Source organism: Pyxicephalus adspersus, chromosome 6, assembly GCF_032062135.1.
Source record: "Pyxicephalus adspersus chromosome 6, UCB_Pads_2.0, whole genome shotgun sequence".
NCBI classification, from domain to species: domain Eukaryota; kingdom Metazoa; phylum Chordata; class Amphibia; order Anura; family Pyxicephalidae; genus Pyxicephalus; species Pyxicephalus adspersus.
Genome location: NC_092863.1, coordinates 5,729,891 through 5,746,546, shown reverse-complemented (window position 1 = coordinate 5,746,546; position 16,656 = coordinate 5,729,891). Strand labels below are relative to the sequence as shown.

At 39.7% G+C, this 16,656-nt stretch overlaps 2 protein-coding genes across 4 annotated transcripts in view; both read right to left on the bottom strand.

The window, feature by feature from the left end:
- Nucleotides 1-541: 541 nt before the first annotated feature.
- Nucleotides 542-10,408, bottom strand: REM1 (RRAD and GEM like GTPase 1). The gene is made up of 5 exons (XM_072414267.1): nucleotides 8,190-10,408; nucleotides 6,338-6,626; nucleotides 4,633-4,706; nucleotides 3,707-3,911; nucleotides 542-2,271 (listed from the first exon to the last, which is right to left on the bottom strand). The coding sequence occupies exons 2-5, from the start codon at nucleotides 6,624-6,626 to the stop codon at nucleotides 1,997-1,999; spliced, it is 843 nt and encodes a 280-aa protein (XP_072270368.1). The 5' UTR covers nucleotides 8,190-10,408; the 3' UTR covers nucleotides 542-1,996.
- Nucleotides 10,409-10,547: 139 nt separating this feature from the next.
- C6H20orf96 (chromosome 6 C20orf96 homolog) overlaps nucleotides 10,548-16,656 on the bottom strand; it is a 12,452-nt gene continuing 6,343 nt past the window's right edge. For all 3 annotated transcript variants that reach the window (XM_072414265.1, XM_072414264.1, XM_072414263.1), the window contains exons 5-11: nucleotides 16,116-16,265; nucleotides 15,910-16,009; nucleotides 15,024-15,181; nucleotides 14,413-14,514; nucleotides 11,352-11,438; nucleotides 10,945-11,063; nucleotides 10,548-10,726 (exon numbers count right to left, since the gene is read on the bottom strand). In XM_072414265.1, the coding sequence (XP_072270366.1) occupies nucleotides 10,666-10,726; nucleotides 10,945-11,063; nucleotides 11,352-11,438; nucleotides 14,413-14,514; nucleotides 15,024-15,181; nucleotides 15,910-16,009; nucleotides 16,116-16,265 (777 nt within the window). In that variant the 3' untranslated portion in view covers nucleotides 10,548-10,665. The remainder of the gene's footprint in view (nucleotides 10,727-10,944; nucleotides 11,064-11,351; nucleotides 11,439-14,412; nucleotides 14,515-15,023; nucleotides 15,182-15,909; nucleotides 16,010-16,115; nucleotides 16,266-16,656) is intronic.

Below are 16,656 nucleotides of genomic sequence, written 5' to 3'. Positions count from 1 at the left end.
CACATTTAATTCTCTTGTTACAAAACCTGATGCACTGGGGACTTACAGCCTATTTCCTAATTACTAACCCCCAATATTTCAAATTAAGTGGATCTTACCAAATCACAAAAATCTCATATATTTTTTATGGTAATTAAAAGCTAAAATTTAGACAAAAAGAACACCCCAATTAACAATAAAACTGAAACAGGATTTTCTGCAATATTTAACTTCAATTCACACACTTCCATGGAGTTGTTTTTTGCCATTGGAGGTTGTCAGTCTCATAGCCAGCGTAATTTATTTTACTTGGCTCAGATTGTCCTGGATCCCCAGCTTTGGACTGGACAGTAAAAGCAGAAGAAGCACAATGCGGCGCTCATCTATCTGTTTTTCTTCATATCAATACATGAACTGATGGGCTCCCTGTTTGGTATATTCATGTACTGTTTAAAAATATATATATTCTGGCCCAGTTTGTAGTTTTAAGTGGGACAATACAAGAGTACAGTTGGGTGACAGTTGTTATCACATAACAGGAAGTACCAAAACAAGTACAGAGTCATCATTTACTATTTTAATGAAAGTTGCAAAAATTAGAAAACTCTGAAATGACATTATTATGTTAAAGCTTATATGGGATTTTAGTGATTGAGTTAAGATCGTATTTATTAGTAGCAAAAGGTGTTGGGTTGGAGGACAAGCAGATATCTCAGCACTCATCACCCTTTGTAAGACCACAGACAGTGTATGCCAAGGCTTAGACGTCAGAACCCAGCTTATTACAAAGCCTGCACCACAACAAAAGCAACTCTCATCCATCAGAAGGTTCAACTTTTTCCAGTCACTGTCCATCTTCTCTCTGCTTTACATAATATATATGTACTTACTTCATCTCCCTCCTCCCCTCTCTCCACCATCTAACCCCTCACCATCTCTCCCAGCCTCTCTCCATAAACACTGAGCTCAATTTTTCCACTGTTTGGTCAGCCCTGGATTAGATGGAGCTGGGCAAAATTCCATGAGATCCTACAGAGCTGAGTGGGGAGGGGGGAGAGACAGCGGGAGAAAAACAGAGGAAATTTCTGCACTTCTGAAAGAAAAAATCTGGTTACATTATAAAGAGGGATGTTAAAAACAAGGTGCTGTTCCACTTAAATAAAAGCAGTTAATGCCTATTCTTTTCAAGTGCGGGGCCAGATTAAAAACTTTTAGTACCCAGGGTTAGACGCAGGACACCTCCTTGGGTGCTTCAGCAGACAGTGGGCAAGACCTATGCTGCTAAAGTAGTACACAACACATGGAGGGGCTGCACACTTTGTCTTATTGGGTGCTCAAGGATCTTGTCCCATTGATGCTTTTCACCCAACAGGCTTTGTTCTTGTACCTTACCCATAACTACGTGATGCTGATTTACAGCTATAATTGCAGAAAAGCAAACCTACAACTATATCATGGCACATACGGCAATTTTTGGCTTCTTCCCATATCTATCCAGCTACAACATGTTGTGCACACAAAGGGACTGAAATGCAAAGATCTGCAAATGTATCCGGGATAATGAACAAAGTTTGTTTTTTTTCTCTTGTATACAAAGATTGTAGCGCTTCTCATATAACAGCTAAAAATTATGTAGCCAGTTCAGATACAAATGGTGCTTAGTGGAGTGTGTAGTCGCAAAAAAACAGTCAAAAGACTTGACACTCCCTGGCGTCCGATTACAAGAGTAAAAAATATAGTTTGCAGTCTACAGTGAGTGTTCCTACTAACAGTGCAAAAAAGGTGAAAATGCCATCAGAAATAACTTTACATCCACTTAACTGTCCATTTCCATTAGCTTCCGTTTAGTGATGGCCGATCAAAATCTTACTGCTGGTTAGCCACTTCTTCTAAAGTGCTAAACCGTAACTAGATGTGCACTGAAGTGTTCTGTTTTATTTTTTGTCCTTGGCCACTGGCACATTGTCACTGCTCACACACAAATTTACAGGCTTCCCGGTATCAGTCAGTAAACCAATCAGAGTACAGACAGGTCATGACAGGAGCGCGAATGTACTTTAAGGACGGTTTTGCTGTTTCGTGTGACAAGCCTGTCCAGGAACCTTCGTGCTCGTTTGCTGAGGCTCTCTTTTCGTTGGCTCCGGAGTCGGCAACTTTCAGCTGCATCAGGGCCGTCTCTCCTTAATCGGATTTGGCGGACCATCCCCTCAAATAGCTCCTGGACGTTGTGTTGCAGGACGGCGGAGGTCTCAATGAACTTGCAGTCGAACACTACAGCACAGGCACGACCCTCTACAAAGAAAGGAAAATTTAGTGGTGGACAGTGATATGGATGATTTTCAGGCCTATTTATGTTACACAGTTGTCACTGGAACCTGGAAATTCCCCTCTTTTGTGGTGACCAATTAGAATTTTGGCTTTTCCCTCACTTTCAATACTAGTGACAATAGTCACTAGGACATGCATAGAGAATGACACACACGGCAAAAAAAGTCAAACAGAGAAGAAAAAAAAAGTTGGCATTAGTTACTCTTTAGATAACCCCCTTCCTTCCCCATCAGCACTCATGTCCTAAACTTTCCTGGTATGCTTCTGACATATCCACCAAGTCTGACCTATGGGAAGCCATGCAGCCAGGGTCCCTTTCATGCCTATGGAGCGATCATCTATTGGGATCTATACCAGAGTGTTTCTCAATAGGAATAAATGTTTTTATTGTAATTTTTTATTCCTCACTCATAACATCATCACACGCACGGCTCAAAGACTTTTCGAGAGCTGCCCCGACTCTCTGGAATGGTCTTCCTTGTCCTATTTGGCCTGCTCCTACTTTCTGTTTATTTAAAAGAGCCCTCAAAACCCATCTTTTTAAACTTGCCTACCCTTCTTTTAGACTTTTGTCTTTTAAAACCCTCACTACTTCCCTCCATTACATATCTCCCCTCCTATTTTGTTTTATTTCCTCCACCTCCCAGAATGAAACTCTTCAGGGCAGACTCCTCTCCTCCACCTGTGTCACGGTCTGTATCTGTCTGTCATTTGCAACCCCTATTTAATGAACAGCGCTGCCTAATATGTTGACACTATATAGTTTACTAATATTAATATTAATAATATTAATAATATAAATGTATAAAACAACTGAGAGATTGCCTAGTAGAGCTTGCAGAAAAAGTTGAACAGCTCCCCGCAGGACTTACAGCATGAATTTGGATGGAGGGTGGACAGATAAGTGTAAACTTTCTGAAAAAGTATGGCAGCTACAATGCAACTTGAAAAAGAAATTAGGTTTGCAGTGCAGTGCTTGCTAATGGTTGCGAGGTTCTTGAAGAAGGTAGAAAAGGTTCTATATCCAGATGTTCACTATAGAAAAGAAGCTGGGCAGTAATATAAAGCAAAAGTGTTGTCAGATTTCTTACACAACTTCACATCACACCAGGGGCTAAGGGCCACATATATAAGAAGTATTTCACAAATATTTTGGCAAGTAAAACAATTCTTTTATAGTGTAATAAAATGCCCTGATGTGCTCCTTTACTAACTGTCTGCTCTGATGGTGGAAAGGTGGAACTGACAACCATATGGTTTATTTCGATCACAATGAAGATTTCCTTTATACAGCTTTGCAGTTGTAATTATTTGGCAGAGGAACGAGAAGTGGAGTTTGCCAACAACTGACTTATTGACTGAAATATCTCCAGAGTTTTACTTCCTCATCATCACTCACCTTCCACAGATACTTCTCGGCTGCGGACGAGGTCTGTCTTATTCCCAACTAGGATTATCGGAATATTTTCGTACTGACGTGTCCGTCTCAACTGGATCCGTAATTCAGAGGCACTTTCAAAGCTTGAGCGGTCAGTGACCGAATAGACAATGATGTAAGCGTGACCCACGCGCATGGTGGTGCTGTCACATCCGCCATCAGGCTTCTGAAAAGCAGGGAAAAAACACAAAAAGTTAAGAAAAAGCAAAAGGGTTGCTTTAATTTCTGCAACAATGGACAACAACGAATAGACTGTCTGTCACAGGTGGATTTAGGTTACTTGTAAAGTCACTTGAAGTCCCATAGTCAGGATTCTCAAGACCACAGAAGCCTAGTTTATATCACATTGTTAAAAATCTACACTCTTTATCTCCAAAATGCTTATTTATTTACCTACCTATTGCTCTCACCTCAAAGGTTCAAGTGAATCATTCCCTGATTCTATCTCTTCCTGGACATGGTAAAAAGCAAACCAGTTGCTCAGGCTTGCTCGGAAAAGCTAGCCCTGCCACTTGAAGCCTGATTTCATCTGATATCTACCACAATATTATCAATACCAATTTCATTATTTGACACATTCACATTCCTGCCTTTTGATGAATGTTATTACCCCATTAAATTGCACTAAATGTGACGGAGTGACCAACAAGGAATGAAACTGCAGACTATAATACGGATTTTTAAATGTATAACAAAAAGCAGCTGTGATAAAGCTGGTTGGTTTAAGGCAGAGGACAGGAAGTTTGCTACCATTCTTTGTGTGTCTCCAGCTTGCTGCATTACACATGTTTTTTAATGTATGTATTGTATATGTATACAATAAATGTAAAGCAATAAAGTATCAAGGGAGTTTGCCAAAGCCTAATAATAAATCCAGAGTCGCTTACCTGAATTTCACAGATGTCCATCAGGAGAAGGCTGGTTTCCTCGCCATCCACACACAGCGTACATTTGTAGAACTCTGAGTGAAAGAGTTATTGTGTTATCAAGAAAGCAGTAACTACAGATCATATAACAGAAAGTCGTAATGTAATTTTGCTAATTTGTGTTTTTAGCTAGATACCTTAAAGCTGAAGCTTGATTTACTTCTTTCTTACCTTCCTTGGTTTTTTGTCCCCCTACATTTACATTCTAATGACATCTTTATTACAGACCTTATTTTAGACTCATTGATGTTATTGCTAAGTCTATGTGAAATTCGTGAGAATCAAACTTTGTGGGAGGGGTTAACAAGGTGCTTCACATGGCTTCCTGAAAACATCATAGCACCCTGAGTTAGTGCAGCTCTTATGAGCAGAAGTGGGCATTCCAAGATTGGCTTAGGAAACACCCACATGTGATGTCAAACATCAAGGCAGAAAGGGCTCACAAAAAGACTTGTGTATAAACCTGTCTAGCAGTGATGAGGACTTTCAAGAGAACCGACAGTGAGAGGGAAGATGGAAACTGCCATGTGTGAAGAATACTAATTGCCTGGATATAAATCTGATGTGTTGGTGTTGGGCGATGCAGTCACACACCTGAAACAATCATTACAGATAACACAATTACTGAACACCTGAGCTGTATACTCATTCTGGGTCAGGGGTTCTGAAAGGTTTAATGGCCGAGGAGCAGAACAATAACCCGGGAAGCTGGATAGTATAAAACTAGTACAGATATGGAAGTTTACATCACCTTAGACCGCTTTCAGCAAGCGGGGCAGAACCAATTTAAAAATTAAAACTGAAGCAAAAGCAGCTTTTTTATTTTACAATTTTATGAAATGTATTTTTGATATTTGTCTCAAGTGGAGCTATTTGCCAAAAGTGACATGCAATGGCTCCTGGTGGCTTTTTGTTTTAGCTTTACATGAAGCATGAAATGTACAGCTAGGCCAGACTCAGAGCCAGCTGCTGGAGACGATGTATCATCCTTGCATGGGCAGAACTTACATCATCATCCATCTACAGAGGATCGCCTTCTGCTCAAGCGTATGCTGTGAAGTCGTGGCAAAGATTGCACCTTCCTCTATGTGGCAGTGACATTTACAGTAAACCTGTACATTGCCCGTCATGGCCAAAGTGATAGGTTGGCTGTATAATAAATACTCTAAGTAGTCAGTACTTACTTCCTCTTTTGTCAAAACACTAAAGAATTGAACATTCCAACCAAATAGGCTGTATGCAGTTCCCTATGCATCCACGTTACAGCGAGCTGGCTGGTAAGACCCCGATTGCTGAATTATGGAGAATCAGGAGTGAGTGTTCCTCATCTGTCTGACTCAAGGAGGTGTAATCCTATATCCATAATATCCTATAATATCTTACTATTTGAGTCTATTCAAAAGGAGAACTTTTTCCAGGAAAATAGTACGCCAGGGTAAAACCTTTGAGGGTGAAAGTTACTGCCTGCAAGTAGTAAATTATATAGTTCTGCTAGGGGATTGTTTTTTCTGTCATACATGAATATTGCTACTGATAATAAAGTAATACGTAAATAGTTTTTTTCAGGACAAACTAGGCTTTCTTTTTATAATCTTGTCTTGAAAAAATGATATTAGTTAAAAAAAATTTGTCTGTAATAAACACTAGTGTGTGTTCTTGTCCTTACCTTGTTGTTGATCTGACGATTCTCTGTCTTGCTCTCTTCTGAAAATTCCAACCAAGCTGGTCTTTCCAACCCCGGGATCTCCCAGGAGAACCACCCTGAAGATGCCATCTACTGCCCCATTAGTACCTTCTGATTCAGCTGATTCACCGCCATGTGCTTCAGGTGTGGGCTGAGGAGACGACGCCATGCATACTTCCATTATGGGGTTGTCGTTCTGTGAGCGATTCTGATGAGAACAGGGCAGGGGTGTGCTGGCTCTCCTCCGGAGGGGAGCACGGGCGGCACACATCTAAATAGGTGGAAAGAGGAAGAATTCATCAGATACATGTCCTGCTTATCTGCGACAGTAGCTAGACAACCCTTGGATAGATAATAAAAGATTGTCCCATTTTTTCCACTGCTCTAGGGTGCTCAGTCCCGCCCTTACATCCCATCCAACAAACTGTGTCTTTGGAAGCCCGCCAACCAACTGGAGCATTTGGATGGGCTTCCCTTTGTAAGTGGAGAAGGAGAACATACTTGATAAAGAAGGAGGTCAGTAAAATGGCCACAGTACCAGGGAAGGACAATTTACTGCAGAATACAAAAGCATGCTAGAGGTCTATTTATACATATTCACAGTCAATGTATTGATTCCAACACTTGCTCCTATTTATAAGCTGCTCCGGGGCAATTTATCCTCCCATCCTTACTATCTACGTAATTCGGACAATCTAGACTATCTAGAGCTCTCTGCCTATTTTTGAGTAATTTAAATTAGTCTACGGCCAACCCTACACTTGCCCAAAACATCAGCCAGCACACTAACCTCCCTGTAACCCCGAACAGCACACTTGCCTTTCTAACCAAAACCTGAATATTAACATTAACCTCCCTCTAACCACAACATTCACAGTACTCTCCCTGCAAACCCAACTAACATACAATCCCTACCAGAAGCCTGAACCTCCACACCCCTAAACACAACCCCACCATTACCCCAACTTGCACACTAACCTCCATGTACCTCCAGGCTTAGCACTAACCTCCATGCAACCCCAACAGTGCCCTAATCTCATTATGACCTGCACCCTCAAGCACCCAGTAACCCCAACCCTCACGATAACCTTATTTTAAGTTCCAAAACTCACACTAATCTTTCTCCAACCCCAACAACCAACAAAATAACCCCTCAATAACCCTAGCCTGAACACTGGCCATCCACTAACCCTGACCTGCACAATAACCTCCCTGTATCTCTAACCTGTGCACTAACTTTCCTTTACCTCCCTGACCTGACTATTACCCTACATGCTTTCCTCTCCTAGAACAATATACCCCCCCATACCAATAGCCAACCCATCCTGCAATAAATGATACCAGTGAAAGAATCCTGTTCTTCTAAAGCTAGGAAAATATTTTACAATGGTGCCAACAAATAGTGCTAAATAAAAAAAAAATACACATCAGCTGTACTTTTTTTTAGATGTACTGGCAACCTGGGGCCTGAAATTCCTCCATAATTCAATAAAGTACGCCACAGGATTCACGCACACGCAGTGCATGACAACTAGAATGGATAGCTTTATAAACCGTTATAATAATATTGCAAATTGTTCTCCTCCTTGAAAAATGCCTATTTTGTATCACAATTCCACATTGCCAAGATCCTAGTTCCATAAACTGCAGCTCAAATTATCTTGACATGCATTTCCACAAGTATGTGGTAAGTTTATTATGCAGTAAACTTCAAGTAAACCCCAGAACTTACAAAACAGTTGTCAAAAAGTAGGATTTATCAAAGGATTAAAAAAGTTGCTCTAAGCTGTGCTGCCAAACTTTGGATTTATTAGTGAATTGATGGTGCGCTTACCTCGACCCCACTGCCGACTCAACACAAAATTCCCTCCGTGCTTAGCAAGCTTTCACCGCAAGGTTCCTATGTCTATTTGGTTGAGACAATTAACGATTGATTGATACTTTCAAAACTGTTTTGTTGGAACGAAATCTTTTGTAGAGCTGTGAAATTCAAGACCAATTCTTGCATTCAACTTGACAGTTCCTATAGTCTTACAGTCACTGTACTTTCACACAGGATACTTCTCTTATTATCTTTATAGAGATTATCTCTAAAAGCCAATATAAGATTTTGTTTTTCTTTTGTGTGTTCACAAAAACTGGGGTAACATCTCTGTGTTCTCCTAAACAGCCCTTGTGTGTTTAATAACAGTCCTTGAGTTAAGTTATAACTCCATAGTCCCTTTGCTCTTGAAATCTCGAGTCTTTGTACTTTGAAGCTTTTGTTCTCACAGCCCTGTTCTCATTGACTGTTCTTATATCCTGTTTGGCAGTCCATGAGCTCTAAAATGTAGTCCTGCGTTGGTCACTTATATTACCATTTGTGTTACCATTCTTTAAATCCTCATTTAGTGCTGCTCCTCAAGCTGGCATTTTGCTGTATTTGACAGTTCTTTTGTGTTCTAAAAAAGACACCAACAGTCCATGGAATATGTTAGTCTCTGTACCCTCTCTGATGCTTCCTAAAAAAGCCCACGTTTTTCCCATACAAGGTTCTTGCAGGAACACAGTCCTGGGTTTCTCACAGAGAGTTTCACTCTTCAGGTTGTCGGCCTTTTACATCTGGCAGACGTCTCATCATTCTTGACAATCCTTCTCAGCAATTCTTTCGCTACTTCCTTTGGTCCATGAGTTGTCTCTGCTTTTAAGATGTTATACTCCAAAACAGCATCTGGCTCCGGAGCTGACAAATGAACCCCGAGCAATCATCCAGCTGTGCTTTATAAGACCGACTCTCAGTGACACAATCCCTCCCCCTGAATATAACAGTGACCACTGTACAGAACTGCACTGTGCAACCAAAACTATCCCAATTGTTACTACTGTGCAGGAACAAAGATATAGCATCAAAATTTCATTTAAAAATTGTCATTATTATCAAATTTAATGCAGAATGAAATGTTGGATTGTTGATGTATTTTATGTCCTTCTTTCTCAGAAGTAAATGTCTACTAAAATCTGAATAATGCTTACCTATTCGAAGCTCCAGGCTCCCGCTAGCACCCAGTTGGGGCAGTGGGTCATACACTCGTCATTCAGTAGATATGGCTGAACGCAAATCCAGCCTCTTTCCTAAACAGCATGTGACCCCCTGCCTAGGCTATGTTTGGGTACCACCTGTAAATATTACAAAGGTTTAAAAAAAGGGGCATGTACAATAGGTCAGCTTTAAAGTATATCCGAATCCAAACCTTTTTTTTTGGTTGGAACAGAGAAGGAAAGAGTTATTAATTTATTAAAAACATTGTACAATTCTTTTCTCCCATAGGACTCAAAGTCGAAAGGCTACGTAATCTGTTATTCTCAGACTCCCATCCAAGAACTAACCAGCTCTGACCTTGCTCCAAAATCAGATAAGGCCATTTTGTGTATAAATGTAAAATTTAACTACAATCATCATATACAGAGGCATGAATGTATAGGAATTCAATATGAAATAACTATATATAATTATAGTTGTATATAAGTTAACCTAACTGCCATTCACATGCGGTAATAGCTTATCAGATCTGTTGTAAAATTTTGCTCATGTACAAAAAAGTAGGTTCACTAAAAAATATGCCTCCACTGCTTATATTTAACCTGCCTTTGCTTTCCCAGAGCTCCAATACCCTGGTGAAGAGTAAGGCATAAAGTACATTATACTTTCAAATATTGTGGAGCAAATCACTCACTTACTCTCCCTTACTCCCGTGTGACCCAGCCCATAAGAACAGTAAAAGAGTCAATAGACCTGTGTAAGGATGCGTACACATTTTCAGTAATTAACGTTGGAAAGGATCTTTCCTGATCCTTTCCAACAACAAAAGACTGAAAGATGCATAAACGAGTGCTATACATACAGTGTAGTTCTTCTCTATAGAGAAGGGAGAACTATGAAGCGGGTCAGGATGGATCCTGCATCAGGATGGATCCATGAATGACGTCAGGGGAACGCTGTACACAGATTCTCGTACCATACTAGCCCTGAGGCAATTATAAGACGAGAAACATCTGAAATGTGTACGTAGCCTTAGCTAGCACTAGTATCAACCTGGGAAATGTGGATGACAGAGGTGAGTTAAGATACGCAGATAAACTGTCTGATATTAAAGGAAAACGTCAGTTTGTCCTGCACAGATAAAGTACTGGTGCACTAAAAACAAACACTGGGTATGATTTTTTATCTTTTGTTATTTGTTTGCATAACTGGGTTATATTGGGTGTCCTTGGGTTAATTCAGAGTCTGTGTTCTTTAATGACTGTGCAAGGTTTCTGTAAAATCCCCAGTGCTATATAGGCATTTTCCGACTAATAGGAATATTCAGTACCACATCTTCTTCAGGAGAGCAGCTGAAAAAGAGAAGAGTTTATTAATCACGCATGTAATTACAGTGCTGAATATTTAGTTACATCTAGACTGCTGGCATTTTTAGATTCAGATTTAGATAAAATAAAGCCAACTACATTAAGGGAGGAAAAACATTCATTGGTAAGCCACACTATTTACCACCAATCATTAATACTGTTTTATAACATGCAAGGATATATACAGATAGATAAAAACTCACCTAGGTTTGCCAAGAAGAAGTTCTCTGCAAAGTTTCTCATTCTCTTCGTTCCAAGACTTACACAGAGAATCTCCGGATTTCTGCAGAAGTAACAGCTCTTCTTGCAGCTCTGCCACCATCTGTGGGAAAAGATTTCACAACCTAAATTAGACGTAAACCCTTATATTGCATGAAGAGTGATACTAATCCAGCCCTCGCCCATGGATGCGGTGTCCTAAGCGGGAGATTACATCTTTTGTCACACTCCCATCATAAAAATAAGCATTAGTTATTGGTCTAGGAAGATTTTATTTTTAGTTTTAAAAAGTAATAAGTACATTCCAGTTAATATTATTAAACAGAATTTATATAGCGCCAACATGTACGCAGGGCTGTACATTAAATAGGGTTTGCCATGTACCACTGACCTGCTGATAGGCCTGAATATTTTGCTTCATCTCTTGGTTCTGCAGGCACATTCGTCTCAGTGACAGAGGCAGACAATCTATGTGTTGCTGTCAGAAAAATAGTTAAAGAATAATTCCGGGCACATATAAAATTCTCAAAACTAGTACAGAATTGTATACTTTTAAACATCATGTAATGTATTATTAAATTGAAGCCATGTAAGTACCTAAAATTGATCTGCGTGGCGGGGAATGGACTGAAAGGGGTAGAGGATACAAAATAAATCATTTACCGGTAATTGTACTGCAAGTGCAGGTTGTAGAAAATGATTTACCTGCTGAAAGAGGTGTAAACCACAAATAAGTACTGTAACCTCTGCAAACATATCCAACCAATCAGTGTTGGAGAAGGAATCAATTGAACAGGATAGATTTTCCTGAATGTTTGCCACTGTTACTGATACAGTTTCAACACCAGTGGTGTGTGCTTAAAACATAAACATGAGCTGATTGTGCATGTTTATGGAAAGATCTTCAGTGAGGACATTCTTTCAGCAGACCCAGATCTTAAGTCTGTGACTAGATGTTCTCTTTTGGTTGGTGGTTCTCCGTTGAATGTCATACACAAGGCTTTTATAGGTAAAATTTTAGCTGAAATAAATAGTCTGGCGACAGGGTCTTTCTAATTCTCACACCTCTATTATTATTATTATTATTATTATTATTATTAATAAACAGGATTTATATAGCGCCAACATATTACGCAGCGCTGTACATTAAATAGGAACTAGACCTCATGTTTCTTTTTCTCAATACAGTTAAATAACTAAAGTTGATTGTTTCTTAGAGCCACCAGCTTCTTCAGCTTTCACTTGCATTTCTCCTGCTGTCATTTAACACTTTTATAAAGATCTATGTCAGCACGAGACAGAGTGAGAGTCGGAAACCTCCTTGATGAAGAGACCATGCCTCCTAAAGAACTGACTGTATTGACTCTTGCAGCAAATTAAATTCCGGATCCGATTTATCAAGAACAGGATAGAGTCGATTGCTGTGGTCAGCCAATGTCAAACACCTTGAAAAATGTGGCTTAGAATTAGGAAAGGTGCTTTGCTGCGGCACTTTAGAAAATCAGTCAAAGGATTTGAGTCCTTTTTTGGAGCGTTGCTGGAAGATTTATAGCAGGGAAGAATGCAGCTTATAGAAGAGGCTCAGCGAAGATCCTGTATGGAACATGCCAGACATAGCTTCAGGAAGAAAGGAGATCCCCTGATAACACAGCCTTCTCAGCACAGATATGGGAGACAAAGGAGCTCCTCTTCATATCTACAGAAGTGTTTTTTTTTTTAGAAAATGCCACTTTGTAATACTCTTACAATAAAATAAAAAAGGAGATGCCAAATGCTTGACACAATAAAACATATCAAGCCAAGAACAGAAATGGAAGCTTGCCAGTCCATTGAAATGTTGGCCACATTAGTTTTCTTTTTTATGTTTTCTCTTTATTTTTAAAGATCCCTTCAATAACACGCTTCATGCTGTACATTGACAACACTCACTCACTATACAATATCTATGTATTTATGTTGATTTATGCTGTAGAGTTGAAAATTGATAATGTAATATAATATTTAAAGCTGAACTACAGCGGAAAATGCACTGAAATGCTAATTTTGGTCTAGGGTCCTTTTAAAAGCAGTTTTACTTTCCTTTTTACACTGCTCCCATAGACTTTATACTCTCTATGCAATTGGTTTTTCTGAGGTTGCTTCTCCAAGGTACCCCATCGTTTGTACTCTGACATCATTACAAAAATGCCCAGCAGTCCTGCATTGTAAGTATGGGTGCACAGAGCCCAGACACAAACTAGAGCAGTGTTTTTTAACCCTTTGAACATGGGGGAACCATTTAAATAATTTTTAGGTCTTCAGGGAACCCCGAATATAAATATTATAGCCACAGCTCACAATATATTGGTGTAGTGGTCATTGGGAAGAATGCTTCTATTTTTTTTTTTTTTTTATAAATTATTTTTATTAAAAGATATCAAGGTACATAGAGAGAAAAGAAAATAAAGTGGTCATAACATACAGTTCAAAAAAGAACATACAGCAAGGTTAGGTTCTAACAATACATATCTTCAAGCTTGTGGCTTAACGGCCAACCGCATAGAAATACAAACATTGTAACCAACCCGTTGTGCTGTATCAGTAGCAGTAACCATGATATCTTAAGGTTTTCAAAAACATTTTTTATAAGAAAAGAAAAATAAAAGAAGAACAAACAATTTACCTAATTAAAAAAAAGGAGTTAGGAATAAAAAAAAAGAAAGAGAAAGAGAAAAAAGGGAAGAAGGAAGGGGGGGGGGAGAGATGGGGGGACATGTCCGAAACATGAAGAAGTGCCAGGGCTGGATTGCCCCTTATATCCACTTCTGTAAGCTTTAAGATAATATTAGCTACCGAGCTCCAAAAAAATTGCAATTTTGAGCATTCCCAGAAAACATGCAGTAGCGTACCCTGTGTGTCGCCACATCTCCAGCAAGTGCTATCCGCCCCCGGGAAAAGTGGGCATTGACCAGCTATAGAATCAATCACATCTCTGAAAAAGTGGCAGAATGCAATTAGACATCCATCCCAGAATACTCAGGTATCTAGGGTGTCAGGTTAACTGATCTGAGAGGCACAAATTGTTCATTGCTTACGGAACAACCAGCAACCTTTGGAGGAACCTGGTTAGAAAACACTGACCTAGAGCATCAGCAGGCTAGTTGAAGGAGTAGTGAAGAATAAGTCAGGCAAAATTGCCTTTAAATGGTACCCTCAAAAGAATGCACATTTTACCCTAGCAGTGTAGGAGTAGCCTTAAAGATCAACCGTACCAGGAAGAATATATAGACTTCCCTCACTGGTCTCATAAAAATGCTGCGGTTTCAATCCTACTTCATAATATGATCATAAATAAGCCGGAAAGCAGAATTTCTAATCTGTATACTGTTTTTGGTCAGCCCTGAAGCAATGGGATAAGCATATAGGTCAGGCAGCTAGCATTATCACAAAAGCACAAAGTCACTTTTACTAACCTGCACTACAGCCTGTAGAGCATTGTCCTTCACCTTTTGTTGATCAGTAAACAGTTTCTGAAGCTCTGTTTGGGCTAAAGCTTCCACATCAACTGCCCGATTCTTTGTAAAGATACAAAAACAGAACAGAAAAGTTATCATATGTGCCCACAAAAAAGACAATGACTGACTGATACTATTCCAAGGTTGTGTGCAAAAATTAGCGCAGCACCTTTGATGAAAATTGTGTTCACAGATCTAGTTTAACAAAAGATCTGAGAATTGATGACCGTCAGGGAAATGAATGTGTTTACGGAGAATTATGACAAGTAATTTGGTCTGTCACAAAGCAAATCTCCTGTGTGAAAACCTTCAGGTATAAATTGTTATACTAGTAGTGTGGTGGTGTCAATTCCAAAAAGCCTGAAGTGAAAGCACCATCTGGTGCTTTTCCCAAGGGATTATTTTAACAAGATGTCCTTAACATTTTTTTATTTGTGACACTTTGAGCACTGTCATCTGATTGGATGCTATGGGGAACACATCAAACTCTTCTTCCCTCTATATTTTAAGCATAAGCTTCATGGCTGTCCGGTTTCATTACTTCTTTGTCCATCATCAACTTATCTCACCTGATGGGTCTCGCCGAGCATACGCAGTTGTCTTTCTAGATCTGCAGCTTGCAAGATTGCCACAGAATGCCCACGGTCCCTATACTCCCGAAGCTGTTGCAGGTCTTTCTGGACCTCTTGTAGCTTGTTCTCACAGACCTTTAGTTGATCACAGAGTGCTACAAACGGAAGGCAGATAGTAAAGGTCAAGCACAGTCAGACTGTGGAGGAGAACTGGTTAGTTTATTGCTAGCCTATACACAATGATACAGTACCTAATGCCCTGTATACTCTAAATTTCTAAAAAACAAAATCACAATAGACATGATGTTCACAATTCAAAAATAATAAATACAATATTCAACCCCAAACCTGTCAATCACAATAATTATTTGGTGGAAGGGAGGTACCTAAAATCGTGTATTTCCAAGATCCCTGCTTCACAATCGGTTGTAATTGGCACCTTTCATCAATCATGTGCAATAAACACAATACCATCTAATGTCTGTCTGGTAGAAGCACAGCCCACTATTGTTGGAAGAGTGACAATAGGAGCAGTTATGTAAAACTCAGGAAACAGAAAGTTTTTGTTTTTTTTTTCACTTCTATAAGTGTATACTAGAGTTTTGAAGAGGTGCTTTAGATATAAACAGCCTGTCTGTATCACTCACAATGAATATCTTAGAATGAGACATAGGCGGCCTCGCTGCTGTGTCTAAATAATAGACAGTAGGACTGACCGTCTGGCCTGTCTCCTGAACAATTACTGTGTTTCTTAACCCTGAACTATAGGAATAGCCATGCTGCTGTTATATCTTGATAAATTTGATTTGCTATAGGGGAAATTTATAAGCGCATACTAATATTGTTGGTATCACACAATCACTTCAACCTTGGATATTCTCACCAGTTAAACGCTCTTGCCATTCTACTCTGGTCTTCTCTAGATCTTGCTGAGCATCTTGAATTTGACGGTCTGCCCAAAGCTGAACCGCTAAGCGAGTGCTCTGGGGGAAAACACATAAACAGTTACTGCTAAAACATCCTTCTCAGGAATAAAACACAGACCAAGCCACAAGGGCTAGGCTATAGATAAACTCCCTCAAGACCTACCCCAGTTTTGTCATACTGCTGCAAGTATTGGGTGGCGCTCCTCATACTCTCCTGTTCCACTTCAGTTATTGCTTTCAGCAGGGTGGCATTGTCCTGTTCTAGGCGTTGACAGCGCGAACGTAGGGTGGACAATGATGGTTCATTATAGGGCTACATGAAGGGAGGAAAAATTATGTAGGCAGTCAGGTGCAATGATCAGTGAGCTATAAAAAAGTGAAGGGGAGCAGAATGGAAAGTGCTGAGATTGATGACATGCAGTTCTGCAATAACCTATGGGCTGGATAGGGCACTCTTATGTTTAAAGTGCATGGAAGGCCAACAACCCTACTGCTAATTATGAGGTAGCAGATTAATTTGGCGGACAATGCAAACCATTGACAAAGTCAGCCGAAAAAAATACATGTAAACGCACGCTCATCTTTCAATATACCGTATTTTTTTGCCGTATAAGACGCACTTTTTCTTCCCCAAAACTGGGGGGGGAAAGTTAGTGCGTCCTTTACGACAAATGTGTTATAAAATAATTAAAATAATATACTCA